The sequence below is a fragment of the Mastigoproctus giganteus genome, chromosome 1, assembly GCF_048544385.1.
Source record: "Mastigoproctus giganteus isolate SK-2022 chromosome 1, ASM4854438v1, whole genome shotgun sequence".
NCBI classification, from domain to species: Eukaryota; Metazoa; Arthropoda; class Arachnida; order Uropygi; family Thelyphonidae; genus Mastigoproctus; species Mastigoproctus giganteus.
Genome location: NC_143575.1, coordinates 1,355,875 through 1,381,303, shown reverse-complemented (window position 1 = coordinate 1,381,303; position 25,429 = coordinate 1,355,875). Strand labels below are relative to the sequence as shown.

The following is a 25,429-nucleotide window of genomic DNA, read 5'->3' as shown; positions in this document are numbered from 1 at the left end:
GCTGGACAGTGCAGTGTTGAGTCAGTTTGGTGTGACATAAGCACTGGGAGATCAAAATTGAGAGTAGGAGTGGGCTATAGGCATAATGACTCTGATGAGTATAATAAGAAACTGTACAGGGAAATAGAGTGGGCCAGTAAATCAGAGAGTCTTATAATGGGGGATTTTAATTTCCCAGATATTGACTGGAATTTGGGGGCTGGTCACTTACACACTAGCAAGGCTTTTGTGGATTTATTGGATGGTTGTTTTCTACATCAGCATGTTCGGGAGGCAACTAGAGGGAGGAATACTCTTGATTTGATTATCAGCAGTGATTCTTCATGCATTAAGAATCTGCAGATAAATGAACCACTAGGTGGCAGTGATCACAGTGTGCTGAAGTGGGATTTACTCAAAGAGGTAACTACCATTAAGGGTAAAGGGAAGGGTTATTGCTTCCGTAAAGGCGACTACGATGGACTGAGACAGTATTTAAATTCTATACAGTGGGACCAACTGATGATGTTACCAACAGCAAATTCAAAATGGGAAGCATTCAAAGAACTTATCTTGGAAGCTACTAGGCTTTACATACCAACTAAGAAATATTGTTCAAGGTTTAGGGCAAAATGGATGTCAGATGAACTAATGAGGCATATGGCAGAGAAGAGAAATGCATAGGATACTTACAAATTAACACATGACACAGAAGCCTATGATAGATACAAGTTGATATGCAACCAAGTTACAAAGGAGGTTAGGCAGGCGAAGTCAGATTACGAGAAATCCTTAGCAAGGGATGCAAAGAAAAACAGCAAAGAGTTCTTTACTTATGTAAACTCTAGAAGGAAGGGGATGAATCAGATTGGTCCACTTGATATCGAAGGGTCAACTGTTGATGATCCTGCTCAGATAGCTAACAAACTAAACGAATATTTTACATCGACATTCACATATGAGAAGTTATTCAGCGAGGGGAATGCCAGAGGTGTATTCAACTCTAGCAGTAAGCTACAGAATCTTGAAATAACTGAGAGTAAAGTGGAGGAGAAACTGTTGAAGATAAACACAAGAAAGGCACCCGGGGTGGATGGGAACTATCCAGTTATATTAAAGGAGGCAGCAAAGGAAGTAAGCAAACCCTTAGCCATAATTATGAGAGCTTCCTTGGGTTCAGGGGAGGTACCCATAGACTGGAAATGTGCAAATGTGACCCCAATTCAGAAAGGAGGATCAAAGGCTGACACAAGTAATTATAGACCTGTGAGCTTGACTTCTGTTCCAGGAAAATGAATGGAGGCACTGGTTAAAGAAGCACTGCAGGATCATTTAGACAAGACTTCAGTTATAGCTCGGACACAGCATTGTTTTGTTAAGGGGAAGTCTTGCCTGACCAATTTGATTGGATACTATGATGCAGTCACAAAAGAACTGGATGCAGGGAATAGCTTTGATATTATATACTTGGATCTTAGAAAGGCTTTTGATACTGTTGCACATGGAAGACTGCTACACAAATTGGAGCAGTGTGACATTGTAGGCAAATTACTGCTATGGATAAAGGGGTGGTTGAGGGGGAGAAGAGAGAGAGTGGTAATCAATGGACACTGCTCTTCGTGGACTAATGTTATTAGTGGAGTCCCTCAGGGCTCAGTGTTGGGTCCATTATTGTTTTCTGTATTTATAAATGATATTGATGATGGTATATCAAGCTTAATGTCCAAGTTTGCAGATGATACAAAGGTTGGCAGGATTGTCAAGGACACTACTGACACTATGCTGCTGCAACAGGATCTGGAAAGGTTGAGCAGATGGGCTGAGAGGTGGCAAATGAAGTTTAACATTGACAAATGTAAAGTACTACACATGGGAAACAGCAACCCCAGAGCAACGTATCAACTCTGTGGTACTACACTGACAGTGGTAGAGAATGAAAGGGACTTGGGGGTTGTTGTGCAGGCAGATATGAAGTTCTCTGAGCAGTGCAGACGGGCTGCAAGAGTAGCTCATGGAGTATTGTCAATGATATACAGGAATGTTTCCAGCAGGGATAAGGAGGTGATTATTCCCTTGTAAAAGGCAATGGTCAGGCCACACCGAGAGTTCTGTATACAGGTCTGGAGGCCTCATTTCGAGAAGGATGTAAAGCTGCTGGAACGAGTACAGAGAAGGGCAACAAGATTAGTGAATGGAACAAAGGGGTGCTCTTACGAAGAAAGGCTTAAGTTTTGCAAATTACAGTGTCTGGAGACTAGGCACCAGCGAGGTGATCTGATAGAGATGTATAAAGCCGTGAATGGTTTGAGCATGCTCAATGCCGATGGGATTCTTCGTCTAGCTCAGAATAATCACCTGAGAGGGCATAAATTCAAATTGAGGAAAGACAGATGTAGGATAGACGTGCGGAAATTTGCCTTTAGCCAGCGGGTGGTTGGTTGGTGAAGCAGACTTCCATCCCTTCTCGTGGAGGTTGATAGCCTAAATAAGTTTAAGGCTCAGCTGGACAGGTATTTTAAACGAACAGAGGGGTGAAGTGGAAGTGGTTTTTTTTTTTTTTTTTTTGGCTGATGCTGCATAAGCTTGCTTTCTTGCATCAAATGCCTCTACTAATGCTAATGCTAATGCTAAGATTTCAGTTATAGCTCGGACACAACATGGTTAAGGGATATTTTTGCCAGACCAAATTGATTCAATACTAAGATGCAGTCACAAAAGAACTAGATGCAGGGAATAACTTTGATATTATATATTTGGATCTTAGAAAGGCTTTTGATACTGTTGCACATGGAAGACTGCTGCACAAATCGGAGAAGTGTGGCATTGGAGGCAAATTGCTTCTATGGATAAAGGTATGGTTGAGGGGGAGAACACAGCGTGGTAATCAATGGACACTGCTCATCGTGGACTAATGTTATTAGCGGAATCTCTCGGGGTTCAGTGTTGGGTCCATTATTAATCGCAGCCAAATGACTTGAATGCGAATTGACTTGGTGTTGCCCCTGATGTTCTGGAGGCTGATTTGAACGAATTGCAGGAACCGTTCAAGAAATTTGTTGATTTAATGGGACGGGATTTCCCACTGTTGCATTCAACACAAGAAAGTTCAATAACTCTGTAAATATTCAAAGTGGTAATGTACTTGCAGTTGATACCTCGACATTAGACTTCATCTTTGCGTTAAAAAATAACCTTTTAGATGTTTTGAGGGATGGTGCAATGTTACCTCTTAGCATTAGGATTAGCATTAGCAAGGGCACATGATGCAAGAAAGCAAGCTTATATAGTATCAGCCAAAAAAAAAAAAAAAAAAAACCGCTTATTTCACTTGTCCCCTCGCTCCAAATGTTTGTCAAGTTCTGCCTTGAATCCATTTAAACTAGTAACCTCCACAACGACAGATGGAAGTTTGTTCCAGTAATCAACCATCCGCTGTCTAAAGAAAAACTTCTGCAGATTTATTCTACAACTGTCTTTCCTCAATTTGAATATATGCTCTCTCAGGCGATTATTCTGAACAAGAGGAAGAATCTCATTAACATCGACCATGCTCAAACCATTCAAGGCTTTATACACTTCCATCAGATCACCTTGCAGGTGCCTAGTCTCCATATACTGTAATTGGCAAAATTTAAGCCTTTCTTCGTAAGAGCAACCCTTTGTTACGTTCAGTAATCCATTCTCTGTACTCGTTCAGACAGTTCTACATCCTTCTTAAAATGAGGCCTCCAGACTCAGTGTGGCCTGACCATTGCCTTATACATGGGCATAATCACCTGCATATCCCTGCTAGAAAAATTCCTGTATATCATTGACAAGACAGAATTAGCTACTCTTGCAGCCCGTCTGCACTGCTCAGAAAACTTCATATCTGGCTGCACAATTACCCCCAGGTCCTTTTCATTCTCTACCACTGTCAGCATAGTACCACAGAGTTGATACGTTACTCTGGGATTACTGCTTCCCATATGCATCACTTTACATTTGTCAATGTTAAACTTCATTTGCCACCTCTCAGCCCATCTGCTCAACTTTTCTAGATCCTGTTGCAGCAGCATAGTGTCAGTAGTGTCCTTGACAACCCTGCCTACCTTTGTATCGTCTGCAAACTTCGACATTAAGCTTGACATGCCACCATCAATATCATTTATGAATACAGAAAACAATAATGGACCCAACACTGAGCCCTGAGGGACTCCACTAATAACATTAGTCCACGACGAGCAGTGTCCATTGATTACCACTCTCTGTCTTCTCCCCCTCAGCCACCCCTTTATCCACAGCAGCAATTTTCCTCCAATGTCACACTTCTCCAATTTGTGCAGCAGTCTTCCATGTGCAACAGTATCAACAGCCTTTCTAAGATCCAAGTATATAATATCAAAGTTATTCCCTGCATCCAGTTCCTTTGTGACTGCATCATAGGATCCAATAAAATTGGTCAGGCAAGACTTCCCCTTAACAAAACCGTGCTGTGTCCGGGCTATAACTGAAGTCTTGTCTAAATGATCCTGCAGTGCTTCTTTAACCAGTGCCTCCATTAATTTTCCTGGAACAGAAGTTAAACTCACAGGTCTATAATTACTTGTGTCAGCCTTTGATCCTCCTTTCTGAATTGGGGTCACATTTGCACATCTCCAGTCTGTGGGTACCTCCCCTGAGTCCAAGGAAGCTCTCATAATTATGGCTAAGGGTTTGCTTACTTCCTCTGCTGCCTCCTTTAATATAACTGGATAGATCCCATACACCCCGGGTGCCTTTCTTTTGTTTATCTTCAACAATTTCTCCTCCACTTTACTCTCAGTTATTACAAGATTCTCTAGCTTACTGGTAGAGTTGAATACACCTCTGGCTTTCCCCTCGCTAAATAACTCCTCATGTGTGAATGTCGATGCAAAATATTCATTTAATTTGTTAGCTATCTGAGCAGGATCATCAACAGTTGACCCTTCGATATCAAGCGGACCAATCTGATTCATCCCCTTCCTTCTAGAGTTTACATTAGTAAAGAACTCTTTGCTGTTTTTCTTTGCATCCCTTGCCAAAGATTTCTCGTAATCTGCCTTCGCCTGCCTAACCTCCTTTGTATCTTGGTTACAGATTAACTTGTATCTATCATAGGCTTCTGTGTCATGTGTTAATTTGTATGTATCCTATGCATGTTTCTTCTGTGCCATATGCCTCATCAATTCATCTGACATCCATTTTGCCCTAAACCTTGAACAATATTTCTTAGTTGGTATGTAAAGCCTAGTAGCTTCCAAGATAAGTTGTTTGAATGCTTCCCATTTTGCATTTGCTGTTGGTAACGTCATCAGTTGGTCCCACTGTATAGAATTTAAATACTGTCTCAGTCCATCGTAGTCCCCTTTACGAAAGCAATAACCCTTCCCTTTACCCCTAATGGTAGTTACCTCTTTGAGTAAATCCCACTTCAGCACACTGTGATCACTGCCACCTAGTGGTTCATTTATCTGCAGATTCTTAATGCATGAAGAATCACTGCTGATAATCAAATCAAGAGTATTCCTCCCTCTAGTTGCCTCCCGAACATGCTGATGTAGAAAACAACCATCCAATAAATCCACAAAAGCCTTGCTAGTGTGTAAGTGACCAGCCCCCAAATTCCAGTCAATATCTGGGAAATTAAAATCCCCCATTATAAGACTCTCTGATTTACTGGCCCACTCTATTTCCCTGTACAGTTTCTTATTATACTCATGAGAGTCATTAGGCCTATAGCACACTCCTACTCTCAATTTTGATCTCCCAATGCTTATGTCACACCAAACTTACTCGACACTGCACTGTCCAGCGATGTCCACTGGCTTCACTTTCTTGGATTTTATGTTTCTTAACTAATAGAATAACCTCTCTTCCCTGCCTATCCAGTCTATCCTTTCTGTAGACGTTGAACTCCCCAAATTCCAGTTCTGCCTTCCTTATATCTGTGTGACACCACGTCTCTGATATCCCAACGATATCTGCCTTTGACGTTTTGAGCAATACCTCAAATTCATCAAATTTATTTACTAAACGCCTAGCATTGGTGTACACGCAAGTATACATGCACCTATTTCTATTCTTAGCTACCCTAACACAACCCATGTGTTTACTTGTACCGCAATGACTCCCAGCAGTCTCTGAAATATCCTGCAACTTGTTTTTCAGGCTTCTGCTCATTCCAATAGAAGCAGTGCAAGAATCTCTTTCACCTCTGCCAGTGGCTACTGTTAATCTATTCGTCTTTGTCTCCCCCCAAGCTAGCAGTTTTCCGACCCACCTAATACTGCCTCGATAGCATCAGCAAATATTCTTGCACCATTTCTATTTAAGTGTATCCCATCCCTGTAAAAGCAGTCTCTCCTGTTAACAAGTACAGTCCAGGCTGAAAAAAATTCTACCCCTTGAGCCTTGCACAATCTTTCCAGGGCCGAATTGATCGACAAGGCTCTCATCATATAATCCCTCCTATCGTGTCTGGGCATCCATTGATTACCACTGTCTTCTCCCTCTCAACCATCCCTTTATTATTATTATTAGTCCTATGATGCAAGGAAGCCTGAGGCTTATGCTGCACCAGACAGAAAAAAAAAACAAAAATTCCCGAGTTACCGTGAGAGAGAGAGAGAGAGAGAGAGAGAGAGAGAGAGAGAGAGAGAGAGAGAGAGAGAGAGAGAGAGAGAGAGAGAGAGGAATCACCAGGAAAGAGAAGAATGATGAAATCTAGTTGAGGACCCTGGGTTTGCCAAGCCAATACTCACCAGATGTGAGCCCCTGTGGCAATTTGCCTCCAAAGCCACACTGCTGCAATTTGTGCAGCAGTCTTTCATGTGCAACAGTATCAAAAGCTTTTCTGAGATCCAAATATATGATATCAAAGTTATTCTTCGCGTCCAGTTCCTTTGTAACTACATCATTGTATCCAATCATATTGGTCAGGCAAGACTTTCCAATAACAAAACCATGCTGTGTCCGAGCTATAACTGAAGTCTTGTCTAGATGATCCTGCAATGCTTCTTTAATCAGTGGCTCCATTAATTTCTCTGGAACGGAAGTTAAACTAATTACATAATTCAGTTAAAAAGGAAGACCCAGGTAATTAATCTGTAATTACCTGAGTCTTCTTTATGATCATCCTTTGTGGAATTGGGGTCACATTTGCACACCTCCAGTCCAAGGGTACCTCCGCTGAGTTCAGGCCAGCTCTCATAATTATGACTAATGTTTTGCTTACTTGCTTTGCCGCTTCATTTAATATAACTGGATAGATCCGATCCACCCCAGGTGCCTTTCTTGTGTTTATCTTCAACAATTTCTCCTCTACTTTACTCTCAGTTATTACAAGATTATCTAGCTTACTGCCAGAGTTGAATACACCTCTCGCATTCCCCTCCCTGATTAACTCCTCATGTGTGAATGTAGATGCAAAATATTCATTTAGTTTTTTAGCTACCTGAGATGGATCATCAACAGTTGAACCATTAATATCAAGTGGACCGATCTGATTCATCCCCTTCCTTCTAGAGTTTACATAAGCAAAGAACTGTTTGCTGTTTTTCTTTGCAACTTTGCCAAAGATTTCTCGTAATCTGCCTTCGCCTGCGTAACCTCCTTTGCGACTTGATTACAGAGCAGCTTATATCTATCATAGGCTTCTGTGTCACATGTTAATTTATATGTAGCCCATGCATTTTTCTTCTCTGTCACATGTCTAATTAGTTCATCTGATATCCATTTAGGCCTAAATCTTGAACAATGTTTCTTTGTTGTATGAAAAGATTTTGTGATTATAAGGCTGGAATTCAGTGGAGAAACAATTTTGTGATTATAAGGCTGGAATTCAGTGGAGAGGGTGATGCTTCACCTAACGATAGAAAATGAGAAAGGCCCCTAGCTTTGCTAGTGTGACTGCCTCTAAAAGAGGAACCAGGTCTCGGGTGATAAAGGGCTTATGCCAAAGCATATAGTGATTGCCAGGGCAAGACAGAATAGTATCTGCAAAACTAGTGAAGAAGTGAGAAAGAAAGTCTCAAAAACTTTACATCTGAGTTTAAACAGTTAAAAATAAGATCAGTGAGAAATGTTCGTGAAAAAGGTATATTTTAATAGAAACTGCGTCAATAGAAAATGATCTAGATATGCTTAAAAGCTGTAATAAATTTAAAAAAATAAATTTGTCTGTGGACCTACCAAAGAAACTCAATCCTACGTTAATAATTTATGACATCAATAAAGATGTCTCTGTTTCTTACTTATTTGATCATCTTTATGATAAAAACTTGTCTGATCATGGAATTACAGTAGAAGAATTTAAGCGCACAGTAAAAATTAAATTTAAAATCAGGTCGCGGAATAAAAATAACCTACACTAGGTTATAGATACTCCTGATATTATTAGAAAAATTCTTATGGGTTTGGGTGCTAAGGTGTACTTAGGCTGTTCCATGCACGGTTGGAAGGACTTTTTAATTGCTTCGCGATGTTTTAAGTGCTGAAACTATGGACATTCGTCCAAGAATTTTCATCAGGAACAAAGTACCTGTGGGCATTGTGGCGACCAGGGTCACCAAATTGGTGAGTGCTCAAACAAGCAATCTACTGTCGTGTGTCCAAACAGTAAGTTGCGAAATCGTAAGTCTGGCCATTCTTATAGAGATATTAAATGCCCAGAATTTATAAGAACTCAGGTAGCCACTAAAGTTAGAACTGACTATGCTTAGTACACCAGTTAATAGAAATAATATTAGTGAAAACAACAAAACATTGCAATTGATTGTCCGCATGCAATTGCAGTTGTGAGTGATTTGTCAAAGCTCATTGTTGAGCATAATATCAAACTCCTTGGTTTACAGGAGGTATACACATATAAAGGCATTGTAAAAGTTTTGCCTTCTCGTTGTAGAGTGATTCCATCAGATGCAGAAACTACTAGAGTTTGGGCTGCTTTTGTGGTGGCAGATCCCGGGTTTATGGTCACTAGGATTGATAGCCTCTGTACTACTCATTCTGTTTGTGCGTGTTTGGACTGTCCATTTGGACAGATTTACTTGGTTTCCATATATGCACAGTGTCATCAACACCATCAGGCTACAAAAACTTTTCTCAACTATAGTGAAAACCTCTTAATCAGACTGTCTGGCGAAAAGAGTGCTTATTATGACGGAAGCTAACGCTTCATCCAATCTTTGGAATAGTCCGGTGACTGATCCTAAGAGAGAACTACTGGAAGAATTACTTAGAACTAACAATCTAACGTTGTGGAATTCTCATGGTCATCCACCCACTTTTGTTTCATCACAGGGCCAGTCGTTTATCGATATTACAATTTCAAACTCAACATTTGGGCAAGGTGTTAATAACTGGATGGTCCACACTTCGTGGGGACCATAATACTATAACCCCAGTGACCATAATACTATAACTTTTGACATTGCTACCAATTGCGACTCGCGTTCCTTGAGATGTTCTTTTGATTTCCCTCGTTATAAAACTAAGGAGGCAGAATGGAATAACGTGAATACACTTCTCCAGACGACATTAAATATAGGGCGGTTAACTGCCATGCACTGGAGGTGAAAGTACCAAAACTTATAAGCAAAGTTTGTGATGCCTCATTACAAAAAAAAAAAAAAAAAACGTAAGAAAAATTTTGTTCCATGGTGGATCCAGGGACTCACATCTCTAAGAAAAAATTTAAAGACAGCTCGCAAAAATTATCAACGTACTAAAATAGGTAATAGATCTCGGGTGGAGATTTGGCGTCTCGAGGAACTGTATAAAACGGCAAGGAGAGCATACTTTAATAGTATCTACAGAGAAAAGCGTTCAGCTTGGGATAGGTTAGTTGAATCTAAGCTTAAAGATGACCCTTGTGGTTTACCCTATAAATTGGTCTGTGAGAATATACATCCAGGCGAAACTTTTTCGTCTATTGTAACTTCGGCTAATGTCGAAACACTTACTTGGTCCGATTCTATCAATGCTCTGCTTGATGGAATTGTTCATCAAAATGTTACGGTCCCTGAAAGTAATGAACAGACTATAATGAGACTCGAACGTTTAACCTATGTTGGCAACAGTCATGAGGATCCTTTTTGACAACTTGAAATTAAGAATGCAATAAACACAATGAAAGATGGAAAATGTCCCGGAGTTGACCTACTTGAAGTTGCGGTATTGAAAAGGGTTTGGAAGGTCTGTCCTAAACTCATAATAAATTTATAAAATACTTGTTTAAATGAGGGGGTGTTTCCAAAACCTTGGAAACTGGCAAATCTGTAACCGCTATTAAAGAATTCCGGCAAGCCGCTAAATGTACCTACTTCATATAGGCCTATCGCCCTTCTGCCGATTCTCGGCAAGGTTATGGAGAAATTAATTGTAATAAGGTTTCAAAATTATTATTTCGCCAAGGAATAAAATGCTAAAACGCAATTTGGTTTTACAAAAGGAATGTCCACAATAGATGCAATTAAAAAGATCATGGTTTCAGTTTCTTCTTCACAGTCCAAATATGTCCTCGGCCTCTTCGTGGACTTCAAAGGGGCCTTTGACAACCTTTGGTGGCAAAGTGTCCTGGCGAGGTTCCGGGAGACCGGGGTCTCTGTTCCTATTTACCGGCTTATTTCAAGTTACTTTAGTGATAGATTTGTTTCTGTTATTTCAGGTTATTGTTCTGTGACGAGGCCTATCACTAGGGGCTGCCCTCAGGGATCCGTTCTCGGCCCTGTTTGCTCGAACGTGGTCCTTAATGGGTGGTTCTCTGTGGACCGGAATAAAGTTCTAAGAATTGCTTACGCCGACGGTCTTGTTATGTTAATTTTTGGATAATCAAGGCCAGAATTAGGAAACAGAGCTAATGATATATTGGATGGCTTAAATTGTTGGTGTTTAACACATAAAAAAATTTCAATCCCTAAAACTAATCAGATGTTGTTAAAAGGCTACTTAAATTTAAATCGACTCCCCAATATTAAGCTTAATGGTGAAGCAATTAAAATTACTCGTACTTATAAATATTTGGAATTATGTTGGATGACCGCTTTAATTTTGTTAATCATGCTAAATATGTATTACATAAGATCAAGGTGTTGATAGGTAAAATTTTGAGAATCACCAAAAATATCTGGGGCCTTAAGCCCGGTACTCTCAAATTGTATTTTACTTGTTTATTTTTACCAATAACTTGTTATGCTGCTGGTGCCTGGGGCTCCATTGTTCAGTTAGAAAGTACCTTTTGCAGGCACAGCGCTTTTTTCTTTTGGCTGTATCTAGGGCCTGCAGAACGGGTTCGACCATGGCTCTGCAGGTTCTCTGTTGTAGGATACCAGTACAATATGAGGTAATTTTTCAATACCTGCAGTATCATCGTAGGAAACATCTACCGGCTGGTGTGGGGAATTACTTTCCGAATCTCGATTTACCGGAAAAAAATGATATTGCTAGGCTACGGAGTGAATTTTTAAGGGATTGGCAACAAGACTGGAGTGAATCAGAGCTGGGTAGAATTACAAATAAATTCATTCCTAATTTCTCGGAATATAATAAACAGATGAAACCAGTTCATCTGTTTATTATATTCCGAGATACCTTAACAGCAAGTTATTCTCTTTTGGTTTGGTCAACTCTCCTCTGTGGAGCATCTGTTATTTGATTGCAACATATATTTGGATATTAGACGTGAGCTTCAAATCCTAACTGGGATATTTGATTCGTTCAATTGGACTCAGTTCTTAGAGAACAAGAATAATTTTATGGCTTTTTCTGATTATGCAGATAGGCTGTTTAACAGAAGAAAATCTATAATGAATAGAGATATACCTTGAAGTGATTATGGTGCATTACTTTATTAGTATGTATTTGGATTCTAAGATTTATAGAAGACAATGATTGGATATGAGCTGGATGTTTCATGAATGGAACATTGCAAATAGTTGTAAATAATCTTTGGACAGAAATTAAGGTTACATATTTCTGATCAGATTAATGATTCTGGATTAAAAATTGGAAAGAGTATTAAATGTATTTTTGCTGTATTACAAAACGTTAAACTATAGTCTAGCCTTATTATTACTGAATCAGACAGATGATTGGTTTTATTGTTTTTGAAAGTGATATGTTATTGAGTATTATGTTTATTGAACTTGGATTGCACTGCTGATATTTAGTTACTCTATATGAGACTTAGTTTGTACTTGGTTAGATTTCTCTTCCGTGTATGCGACTTTGGCTCACAGAAGTATAGTGGGAATTCATTATTGGTTTGTCCAAGCTGTAGATATGGCAGTTGTGGATGTGGATTGGCAGTTGTTGTTTTGTTGGGCGTTATGTGAAACTTGACGATTTAAGCATTAGCATTAGTAGAGGCATTTGATGCAAGAAAGCAAGCTTATGCAGCATCAGCCAAAAAAAAAAAAAAAAAAAACCCACTTCCACTTCACCCCTCTGTTCGTTCAAAATACCTGTCCAGCTGAGCCTTAAACTTATTTAGGCTATCAACCTCCACCACAAGGGATGGAAGTCTGTTCCACTAACCAACCACCCGCTGGCTAAAGGCAAATTTCCGCACGTCTATCCTACATCTGTCTTTCCTCAATTTGAATTTATGCCCTCTCAGGTGATTTTTCTGAGCTAGAGGAAGAATCCCATCAGCATTGAGCATGCTTAAACCATTCAAGGCTTTATACACCTCTATCAGATCACCTCGCTGGTGCCTAGTCACCAGACACTGTAATTTGCAAAACTTAAGCCTTTCTTCGTAAGAGCACCCCTTTGTTCCATTCACTAATCTTGTTGCCCTTCTCTGTACTCGTTCCAGCAGCTCTACATCCTTCTTGAAATGAGGCCTCCAGACCTGTATACAGTACTCTAGGTGTGGCCTGACCATCGCCTTATACAATGGAATAATCACCTCCTTATCCCTGCTGGAAAAATTCCTGTATATCATTGACAATACTTCATGAGCTACTCTTGCAGCCCGTCTGCACTGCTCAGAGAACTTCATATCTGCCTGCACAACCACCCCCAAGTCCCTTTCATTCTCTACCACTGTCAGTGTAGTACCACAGAGTTGATACGTTGCTCTGGGGTTGCTGTTTCCCATGTGTAGTACTTTACATTTGTCAATGTTAAACTTCATTTGCCACCTCTCAGCCCATCTGCTCAACCTTTCCAGATCCTGTTGCAGCAGCATAGTGTCAGTAGTGTCCTTGACAACCCTGCCAACCTTTGTATCGTCTGCAAACTTGGACATTAAGCCCGATATACCATCATCAATATCATTTATAAATACAGAAAACAATAATGGACCCAACACTGAGCCCTGAGGGACTCCACTAATAACATCAGTCCACGATGAGCAGTGTCCATTGATTACCACTCTCTGTCTTCTACCCCTCAACCACCCCTTTATCCATAGCAGCAATTTGCCTCCAATGTCACACTGCTCCAATTTGTGTAGCAGTCTTCCATGTGCAACAGTATCAAAAGCCTTTCTAAGATCCAAGTATATAATATCAAAGTTATTCCCTGCATCCAGTTCTTTTGTGACTGCATCATAGTATCCAATCAAGTTGGTCAGGCAAGACTTCCCCTTAACAAAACCATGCTGTGTCTGAGCTATAATTGAAGTCTTGTCTAAATGATCCTGCAGTACTTCTTTAACCAGTGCCTCCATTAATTTTCCTGGAACAGAAGTTAAGCTCACAGGTCTATAATTACTTGTGTCAGCCTTTGATCCTCCTTTGTGAATTGGGGTTACATTTGCACATTTCCAGTCTATGGGTACCTCCCCTGAGTCCAAGGAAGCTCTCATAATTATGGCTAAGGGTTTGCTTACTTCCTTTGCTGCCTCCTTTAATATAACTGGATAGTTCCCATCCACCCCGGGTGCCTTTCTTGTGTTTATCTTCAACAGTTTCTCCTCCACTTTACTCTCAGTTATTTCAAGATTCTGTAGCTTACTGCTAGAGTTGAATACACCTCTGGCATTACCCTCGCTGAATAACTCCTCATGTGTGAATGTCGATGCAAAATATTCATTTAGTTTGTTAGCTACCTGAGCAGGATCATCAACACTTGATCCATCAATATCAAGTGGACCAATCTGATTCATCCCCTTCCTTCTAGAGTTTACATAAGCAAAGAACTCTTTGCTGTTTTTCTTTGCATCCCTTGCCAAGGATTTCTCGTAATCTGCCTTCGCCTGCCTAACCTCCTTTGTAACTTGGTTGCATATCAACTTGTATCTATCATAGGCTTCTGTGTCATGTGTTAATTTGTATGTATCCCATGCATTTTTCTTCTCTGCCATGTGCCTCATTAGTTCATCTGACATCCATTTTGGCCTAAACCTTGAACAATATTTCTTAGTTGGTATGTAAAGCCTAGTAGCTTCCAAGATAAGTTCTTTGAATGCTTCCCATTTTGAATTTGCTGTTGGTAACATCATCAGTTGGTCCCACTGTATAGAATTTAAATACTGTCTCAGTCCATCGTAGTCGCCTTTACGGAAGCAATAACCCTTCCCTTTACCCCTAATGGTAGTTACCTCTTTGAGTAAATCCCACTTCAGCACACTGTGATCACTGCCACCTAGTGGTTCATTTATCTGCAGATTCTTAATGCATGAAGAATCACTGCTGATAATCAAATCAAGAGTATTACTCCCTCTAGTTGCCTCCCGAACATGCTGATGTAGAAAACAATCATCCAATAAATCCACAAAAGTCCTGCTAGTGTGTGAGTAACCAGCCCCCAAATTCCAGTCAATATCTGGGAAATTAAAATCTCCCATTATAAGACACTCTGATTTACTGGCCCACTCTATTTCCCTGTACAGTTCCTTATTATACTCATCAGAGTCATTAGGCCTATAGCACACTCCTACTCTCAATTTTGATCTCCCAATGTTTATGTCACACCAAACTGACTCCACACTGCACTGTCCAGCGATGTCGACTGGCTTCACTTCCTTGGTTTTTATGTGTTCCTTAACTAATAGCATAACCCCTCCTCCCTTCCTATCCTTTCTGTAGACGTTGTACTCCCCAAATTGCAGTTCTGCATCCCTTATATCTGTGTGACACCACGTCTCTGATATCCCAACAATATCTGCCTTCGATGTTTTGAGCAATACCTCAAATTTATTTACTAAACTCCTAGCATTGGTGTACACGCAAGTATACCTGCACCTGTTTCTATTCTTAGCTACCCTAACACAACCCATGTGTTTACTTGTACCGCAATGGCTCCCAGCAGTCTGTGAAATACCATACATCTTGTTTTTCAGGCTTCTGCTCATTCTAATAGAAGCAGTGCAAGAATCTCTTTCACCTCTGCTAGTGGCTACTGTCAATCTATTGGTCTTTGTCTCCCCCCAAGCTAGCAGTTTTCCGACCCACCTAACACTGCCTCGATAGCATCAGCAAATATTCTTGCACCCTTTCTATTTAAGTGTATCCCATCCCTGTCGAAGCAATCTCTCCTGTTAACAAGTACAGTCCAGGCTGAAAAAAATTCTACCCCTTGAGCCTTGCACAATCTTTCCAGGGCCGAATTGATCGACAAGGCTCTCATCATATACTCCCTCCTATCGTGTCTGGGCAGAATTGCAGACACTTTCAAATTCAACCCTAATTCCCGGCTTTTGTTCAACAGTGACCTGTACTTGTTAAGTAATTCTGCCGGTCTCCTACTCTTAATATTATTAGTGCCAACGTGTACAACTATATCACCTTTTGTGCCCTTAAAAGATGATATTCGCTCTACAACGTCATCATCCTTTGCTCCTGGCAGACATACCCTGGTCCTGTTCCACCTATCTTTTTTACAAAGCATGTTCCCCGTTTCCCTGACAATAGAGTCGCCAACAACTACTAGTTCCTTCGGGACCAGCGCATTCTGCCTTAGGGGTTGTCTCTGTGTCACGCGATGCCCAAGTGCAAGCTCTGGCGTTGATGTGGGCAGCTGAGAGCTTGATGGGCCCCTCAATTTAGTTTCTTCGAGGGCATCCACCCTGTCCTTCAAGCTCTCATATAGGCCCACAAGAACGCCGAGTTGTTGCCTGATATCGACACACTCCTTGCATCGCGCACACACAAAGACATCCCCCTTGGCAGTATCATGTCCCGTACCCGATTGGTCTGCAAACATCAAGCAAACAGTGCATTTTATAAGGCTGTGAGTCAGAGGACAACTGCCCCCCTCAGTTCTGCTCTGAGCCACAGCACTTCCATTAGCTTGAGCCTTTTGCTTTGCTGCTCTGGTCTGAGTCATGATTCTATTAATTTATTAATTAATTATGTTATGTTATTAATTATATTACGTTTGTAATCTAAGTCGTTATATGTATTTATTTAAACGTACAATTTAACTGCTAACGAAGTTCAACTAACGCTATCTAGTACGGTATATAACCTACGGTATATCTAGTACGGTATCACAATGGCGGGAAAGTTACTAACGGTAACGGTAGTTACGAACACGTGGAAACCCTTACCGATACTTTTACAAGGCCGAGTAAAGAATAAAAAAACCAAATTAATCAAAAAATCACAAAATAATGTTATACTACTAAATTTAAATCAAAAGTTTTAGAAAAACAATAATTTCAAATCAATAAATAAGAAAAATCCACTTAGCGGCTTTGAACACGACCGTCACTAGTAGCCTCGTCAGCAGACTGGGCCTTGATCAGGAAGGAAAGGAAAAGAAAGGATACACGCTGTATGTTTATGTTCTCTTTTAGATGTGTGTTGATTAACCTACTTGATAGGGTTAATGAAATTGTATTCTCTAAAATGGATGGAGTTTACATGCTAAAGCTGATTTCATCATTATTGCTTTGTTGTAGAATTTTAGTTTTTTTTTTACTGTCTTATTATGATCGTTTTGATTTCTTCGCATAAGTGCAGGAGTGAAAACACCTTTCCTACAAGGGTTAAATTAAATTAATCTCAAAAAGTGATTGTAGTTTTCATAACCAAATTTGGTATTTATTTATTTATTGGTGTAAATAGTTATTTGTCTATTCTTCTCTAGTTGAGAGAAATGTGAAATTGTTGGCTTTGTAAATAATATATATATTAGTTTTACTTTTATTTGGCTGTGTGGCCTTACCTAACTCTTAAGCTTTGTCTACCAGTATCTTTTAATCTTTAATCTCTTGCTGATTTCTTCTTCTGGGGATTCCTATTTCTTTCATCCCCTTGCTTTCCTTTTCTTTCCCATCCATACCATTACCCCTACTTCTCACGCTATGTTCCTTCCTTTTCATTTTTCATTATTTATTGGGATAACAAGTTTTCTTGTTATCCTAATAAGAGTCTTTACCTGTCTGTGGTCTCTGGCATGCCTCCACGTGGCATGGGATGGGAGTCAAGGGGCAGTGGACCAGGTGTTCACTGCCCTCTGGCTGCGAAGTTGTCAGGCGCCGGGATTCAACATTCAACATAACACACACACAAGCTTTACACACCAACTTATTCACACTTGCCGGCTTTGGCAAATTTGCTTTTCAGACGCTACTGCGATACATAGGGGAAACCCTGGAGACCGCCTCAAAAAACAAGAATACTTTAAATACCTTAAATGACAATGCTCTAGTCCCTAGAGCACAGGTGTGACCCAATGGTTTCAGGAGTATGAGACTGAACTTTTTCTCATACCATAGCCATCGCAGTCATCAGATCTAACCCGAAAAACAGTCTTAAGGGAACTTCTGAATAACCTCTGAGGCAGCGTTTTCCAGCTCCATTGAACAAGCAGAATTGATGACGTTTCCTTTGGACGAATTGTGTTGTATCCCTCCTGTTGACTTTCAGACACTGGCAGACTCAATGTTACTGTTACTGCTTATTTTACTGTTTACATTTTTTTTGTTCATTAAATCTACAATTAAGTGTGTCTGACGTACGTACAGTCTTGTGCAAATTAATGTAAACTATAGGCTGACCATAATTCCTTGAGGCCAAAACGGGACGGGGAACAATGAATGAGCTGATGCTTTGAACCGAATTCCAAGTTTTCTCAGCATCATTATGTTTCTGGCTACGTAGATGTTGGATAATGTCACTCCTACCTCTGTGACTTATGGATGACCATTTGGTCTTGAGGCCAAATGGTCACCATGACGGGGAGAAGAAATCTTGTTCGGAATGAACAGAAAAAAAATATTCATCAAAATGTTTTTAGGTCGACGTGGAGGAGGACTGCACATCATCAAGTTCACACCAAGAATAATTTTCGATTAATGTATTTTGCGTAACAAATTTTGGTCTTTTCAAGATCTTGTAAAACTTATCACACTCCATATTAAAATTTTTTGTTTTATAATTAACATGGCTTTCAAGGTTCCAACACTTAATCTGGATTTCTCCTTCGACCACAAGCAAATGTGGCAAATATTCTCTTCACGGAAGATGTACTTCCAGGTAGGCAAAGAACAAATTCCACAATATTACTAAAATCCTGGAAAGCTAGACATTTTTCACGCATTTTAGAAAATATTTAAACCCATCTATCAGGTCTGACAACTATTGCTTTTATAAATACCCACTGATCAAATATGCGAGTTTCGTCGACTCTTGTTCGTGTAATAAGCTCCTTATTGAGACTGTCCAGTATTTCTTTCCGTTCAGGTACCTTTCTCAGTAATATCCATTTAAAATTTCAGTATTTTCCAAGATGAATTTCCACTTGTTTACATATTCTAAGCTGGTTTCATAAAAGTTTTTAACTACTTCAAAAAACTTAACCTCACTAATTTCACCACCGTCTATTAACATTTTTGGTTTATTTTTAACATCTGTTATAGGAAGTTCGTTTTTTCTGGCTTCTAATATGTTTGTACGATTTTCAATATTCATAGCTTCTTCTGTAGCTGAAATATCTCTTTCAGTAAAACTAATACAGTATATGTTTGGAAATTTGAAACTTGATCTCTTGCGAGTGACAACCATAATTTCAAACAGGGATCTTCAAATATTTTTTTAACATAACAGGACATGTCTCTTGAGAAAGAAAATATGAACGAAGTCCATCAGACATGATTAAAATTCTGTCAACTGTTGGGCTTATGGACAGAAGCCTTGTATTTCCATGTTCTAATAATTTTGCATAATTGTCTTCTGCAAATTCACAAAATTTTTTTAAGTTCTTCGACTCTGACCGTATATATAAAAAAGTATTTGTCGACTGTATACCAATCGATATTGATTGTTTTGCAGAACAAAATAATCACTATCGCTGGGTAGACAGTTGACAGCACACGAGACAATTGTGAATAATATGTGCACCACAACCAGTAATCTCTCACTCCAACTCATTTTCAATTTTTCTCCATACTCTATTTTTACCAACTCTTTTACAACCTTCAAAATTTGTGTTAGTATTATCGGCACACAGAGGTAACGATTTTGTTTTGTAAGGAGATTTTATTTATTATTTTCTTCAACATTATACTTTGTAGTTCAGATGTTTCACCAGGTAAAGATAAAATCTATTATTTTAACTTTGACATCACAGTTTGGCAAAAAGTGCCGCACAACAATCGGAAACAGTTTCATGTCTTTTTTGTTTGACGCCTAAACTTTTATCATTCAAATCCATTATTACTTCATCCAGTATATATGATAAACGTTAGTAATCACTGCTCTGATTTTGTATGTAGAAAAGATTTTGTATGATTTTGTATGTAGATTTTGTAGAAGAAAATTTTGGTTGATAATTTTTTTTTTATCAATTTTGACAAGCAGTCGTTTGTACGAAAACTGTGATTCTAAGGCACGGTATGATAGGCAACACTAGCCTCGCATGCTGTGATTTTATCACTTTCTCCATCGTCACGTCTTACGATGATCGAGCTGATGCTTTGAACAGAATTCAAAGTTTTCTCAGCAACCTTATGTTTCTGGCTACGGAGATGTTGGTTAATGTCGCACCTACCTCCATGAGCAACAGGAAAATGAACATTACAATGTTGACAAGCCACTTTTGTTTTATCACTATACCAATTGTCCAGTTTAATAAATCTGAATTCTTTTCGAAGGTCTTCTTTAAATGCGCAATTTCTCTTTTTTGACATTTTAAAATTTGAGGCTTAAACCTTTTAAAATTATAAAATAAAAACTTTCAAATATGTCTATGCGATAACCGACAAGCACACAGAACAAATGCCGCTTTTACTACTGATCGACTACTGACACGCAACACATTGACCTGATGTTAAAGGGTTTTTGTTGGTCGTATTGGTAACCACCAGCAGATGGAATTCTCGGCATTCGATCGACGCGACCTCTGGTTACACGAATGACTAATACCCACAGTGGCTTGGCGCACAATAGCCGTAGATGCTGATGTGCCTAATAATCAATCAACCACCCAACCCGCAGTGGCGGCTATCCTACCATATAAATACGGTTATAGTTTATGTTTCGCCATTATTTAAGCGCTTTTTAAAGTCTTTTTTTTTTTTTTTTTTTAATGGGACAAATGTGATATTTTTAATAAAACGACGGGACGACCGGCGTATAGCAAAAAAAAAAAAAAAAAAAAGGGGACATAAGTAAACAGAGAGAGACAGTTTTCAAAAAGATACATTTATTTCATAATTTAAGTTCAAAAACCAAAAATACACTTTTTTAATAATTAATATGAATTACTAAAAGAGTATTCCTTCGGTATATTAAAAAAATGTATTTATTCGGTATAAGGAAGTGATATTGAATATATCGTAATATTAAATATTTCATATGACTAATAATAAGAAATATTTAATATAAATTTATCGTTTATTTTTGGATCATGGAATCACACCTTCATCACAGCACAAAGCATTGTATGTTTCAATGTAAAGAGGCGCCTCCGTAGCCAGGTGGGCAGGAGTGGCAGTGCGTAGCCGTGGGCTCGAACGGGGTGGTATTTGGTGGTCGTGGGCTCGAACTCCGTTCGAGCCCACGACCACCAAATACGGAGGATGCGGAAAGGTCAGGGAAGACCACCGCATATCCCCGGAGCAATATGGCCTTAGTTGCTAATGCTCCTAAAAAACAAATAACAACAGCATTTCGATATAAAGTTCCATTTCATGAGCTTTGTTGCACAATTCCATTTTTTTGAGCTTATTCTTACAGGTAGCCATTAGCATGAGTAGAGGCATATGATGCAAGAAAGCAAGCTTATCAGCAACACACACACACACACACACACCACTCCCATTTCACCCCTCCGTTCGTTCCAAATGCCTCTCCAGCTGAGAATTAAATTTATTTGGGCAATCAACTTCCACAACAAAGGAAGGAAGTCTGTTCCACCAACCAACTACCCGCTAGCTAAACACAAATTTCCGCACATCTATCCTACATATGTCTTCCCTCGATTTCAATTTATGCCGTATCAGGTGATTATCCTGAGCAAGAGGAAGAATCCCATCCGCATTGAGCATGCTCAAACCATTCAAGGCTTTATACACTATCAGATCACCTCGTCGGTGCCTAGTCTCCATACACTGTAATTTGCAAAACTTGAGCCTTTCTTCGTAAGAGCAACCATTTGTTCCATTCACTGATCTTGTTGCCCTTCTCTGTACTGGTTCCAGCAGCTCTACATCCTCCTTGAAATGAGATCTCCAGACCTGTATACGGTACTCAAGGTGTGGCTTGACCATTGTCTTATACAAGGGAACAATCACATCCTTAACCCTACTAGAAAAATTCCTGCATATATCATTCACAAGACACAATGAGCTACTCTTGCTTCCCGTCTGCACTGCTCAGAGAACTTCATATCTGCCTGCACAATTACCCCCAGGTCCTTTCCATTCTCTACCACTGTCAGTGTAGTACCACAGAGTTGATACGTTGCTCTGGGGTTACTGTTTTCCATATGTAGTAATTTACATTTGTCAATGTTAAACTTCACTTGCCACCTCTCAGCCCATCTGCTCAACCTTTCCAGATCCTGTTGAAGCAGCATAGCATCAATATTATCCTGAACAACCCTGCTAACCTTTCTGTCGTCTGCAAACCTGGACATTAAGCCTCATATACCATCATCAATATCATTTATAAATACAGAAAACAATAATGGACCTAACACTGAACCCTGAGGGACTCCACTAATAACATTAGTCCACGATGAGCAGTGTCCATTGATTACCACTCTCTGTCTCTTCCCCTCAACCATCCCTTTATCCATAGCAGCAATTTGCTACCAATGCCACACTGCTCCAATTTGTGCAGCAGTTTTCCATGTGCAACAGTATCAAAAGCCTGTCTAAGATCCAAATATATAATATCAAAATTATTCCCTGCATCCAGTTCTTTTGTGACTGCATCATAGTATCCAATAAAATTGGTCAGGCAAGACTTTCCATTAACAAAACCATGCTGTGTCCGAGCTATAACTGAAGTATTGTCTAGATGATCCTGCAGTGTTTCGTTAACCAGTGCCTCCATTAATTTTCCTGGAACAGAAGTTAAACTCACAGATCTATAGTTATTTGTGTCAGCCTTTGATCCTCCTTTGTGAATTGGGGTCAAATTTGCACATCTCCAGTCTATAGGTACCTCCCCTGAGTGAAAAGAAGCTCTCATAATTATGGCTAAGGGTTTGCTTACTTCCTTTGCTGCCTCCATTAATATAACTGGATAGATCCCATCCACCCCGGCTGCCTTTTTTATGTTTATCTTCAACAATTTCTCCTCCATTTTCCTCTCGGTTATTAGAAAATCATCTAGCTCACTGCCAGAGTTTACTTCACCTCTGGCATTACCCTTCCTGAATAACTCCTCGTGTGTGAATGTAGATGCAAAATACTCGTTTAGTTTGTTAGCCACCTGAGCAGGATCGTCAACTGTTGAACCATCAATATCCAGTGGACCAATCTGATTCAACACTTGCCTTCTAGAGTTTACATAGGTAAAGAACTCTTTTTCTGTTTTTCTTTGCTGCCTTTGCTTGCCTAATCTCCTTTGTGACTTGGTTACAGACCAGCTTATATCTATCATAGACTTCTGTGTCACCTGTTATTTTATGTGTATCCCCTGCATTTCTCTGTCACATATGTAATTAGTTTATCTGACATCCATTTAGGCCTAAACCTTGAACAATATTTCTTAGTTGGTATGTAAAGCCTAGTAGCTTCCAAATAAGTTAGTTCTTTGAATGCTTCCAATTTTGAATTTACTGTTGGTAACATCATCAGTTGTTCTCACTGTATATAATTTAAATACTGTCTCAGACCATCGTAGTCGCCTTCACGAAAGCAAAAACCCTTCCCTTTACCCCTGATGGTAGTTACCTCTTTGAGTAAATCCCACTTCAGCACACTGTGAACACTGCCACCTAGTGGTTCCTTTATCTGCAGATTTTTAATGCATGAAGAATCACTACTGATAATCAAATAAAGAGTATTGTTCCCTCCAGTTGCCTCCCGAACATGCTGATGTAGAAAAAAAAAATCATCCAATAAATCCACAAAAGCCTTGCTAGTGTGTGAGTGACCAACCTAGAAATTCCAGTCAATATCTGGGAAATTAAAGTCCCCCATTATTAGACTCTCTGATTTACTGGCCCACTCTATTTCCCTGTACAATTTCTTATTATTATATTCTTCAGAGTCATTAGGCCTATAGCACACTCCTATACTCAATTTTGATCTCTCAATGCTTATGTCACACCAAACTGACTCGACACTGCACTGTCCAGCGGTGTCGACTGGCTTCACTTCCGTGGATTTGATGTGTTTCTTAGCTAATAGCATAATACTCCTCCGTTCCTATCAAGTTAATCCTTTCTGTACACATTGTACTCCCCAAATCCCAGTTCTGCATTCCTTATTTCTGTGTGACACAACCTCTCTGATATCCCAAAAATATCTGCTTTTGACGTTTTGAGCAATACAGCCAGGCCTTGAGTTCGTTTAACGTGATTTCAGTTAACGCTATTTGAAAAATTATACCACTTTATACGATGCATTTTTTTTTTTTTTTTTTTATGCGATGGTTAAAAAAGATTTGAATCGCGCGTTAAGCTTACCGCGAGTCTTATGGTCAATAAACAAACGTTTTCCTGCTGCCCGCCTCGGTGTGTTCCATCAACCATTGAAAGAAGGCGTGTTATTTGTTTGTCTCCTGCTAATAAAGTCAATGCACACTTGCATAAAAATTCAAATTTTTAAATGAGCCAGATCAAAAGAAATACCTAACAGTTCCGTTTAGTAGTTAGGTCTAAACAACAATAAGAAATGTTTAAGCTGTGAACTAAACTATCTCGAGCTGGTAGTTCGCGCGGTGTCCGACAGATGTCGAGTATTGCTGTGTTTCCCTCTAAAATTTAAAATATTCCGCGGCGCACAGTTTGGGAACCGCTGTTTTATGCAATAAACATTTAATTCCATAATTATTTTCATTATCTTTTACATTGTATACAGTTAAAAAGTTATTTAAAAGGTATTTTTTAAATTCTTTATGGACATTCCAGAAGGTCAGGGATCAATTATATTTTTCCTATTAATTATTATATTCGATTAACGCGTTTCCGTTTTGCGCGATGCGGTCGCCGAACCAATTAATCGCGTTAATCGAGGCCAGCCTGTACCTCAAATTCATTAGATTTATTTACCAAACTCCTAGCATTGGTGTACACGCAAGTATACATGCACATGCACCTGTTCAAGTATACTACATAGCCCTTAGCTTTTCAATGGGATTAAAGTCATCGGAGTTTCTAGGTCATTTCACACACTTTATATTGTTGCCACCTAAAAACTCTGTTTTTTTTTTTTTTATGATTGACAGAGAGTAGGGTCCTCCTGAAAAATGGTATTCCCAATTGCATCTAGCTAGATGCAATTGGGAATGCCATTTCACACACTTCTCGATGCAACTGGGAATGCCATTTCACACACTTCTGCCTTGCGCAGATCGTATGGAACGATTAGTACCCAAGTTGAGTATGAATTATTATTAATTGTACCGACCCTACATATTCAGGGTAATTTTTCAGAAGACGTAGGGCATTTCGACAACCTTCGCCATCAGTACAGTGATAGCATAACGCAGTTCAGATTTGCAGCATGCTGTTCAGTAAAAATTCTAGGGTTATGACATTTTAAATGTTGTTTAGATAACGATTCTGTTACATTTCTGCAGTTACTTACCTTGAGGTTGCTGTGAATAACTCTCCCTACCTCTGGGAAACACCCATCCTTCTGCTGCAGATTTATCACCCACTCTACAGAGCGACTGAGATCGGTGTTGTCCACTGGAATGAACCGCTGAGCCTGTGAGAAAGCTTTAATCACGAACGCCGTCAGCCAAATACTTCCTTCTTTATCTGAATTCCCGAAGGCACTGTAGGAGCCATCCACGTGATGATACTTCAGTTCCCTCTGGTAACCTGGAATTGCAAGTTCACTATATTAACTAAGGGAAATACTCTTAGATGA

At 39.5% G+C, this 25,429-nt stretch overlaps 1 protein-coding gene across 2 annotated transcripts in view; it reads right to left on the bottom strand.

Moving 5' to 3' along the window:
* The window catches only part of LOC150090485 (murinoglobulin-1-like), a 257,749-nt gene that overhangs the window by 47,157 nt on the left and 185,163 nt on the right, over positions 1–25,429 (bottom strand). For both annotated transcript variants that reach the window (XM_090371163.1, XM_090371172.1), the window contains exon 25: positions 25,142–25,380. In XM_090371163.1, the coding sequence (XP_090227289.1) occupies positions 25,142–25,380 (239 nt within the window). The remainder of the gene's footprint in view (positions 1–25,141; positions 25,381–25,429) is intronic.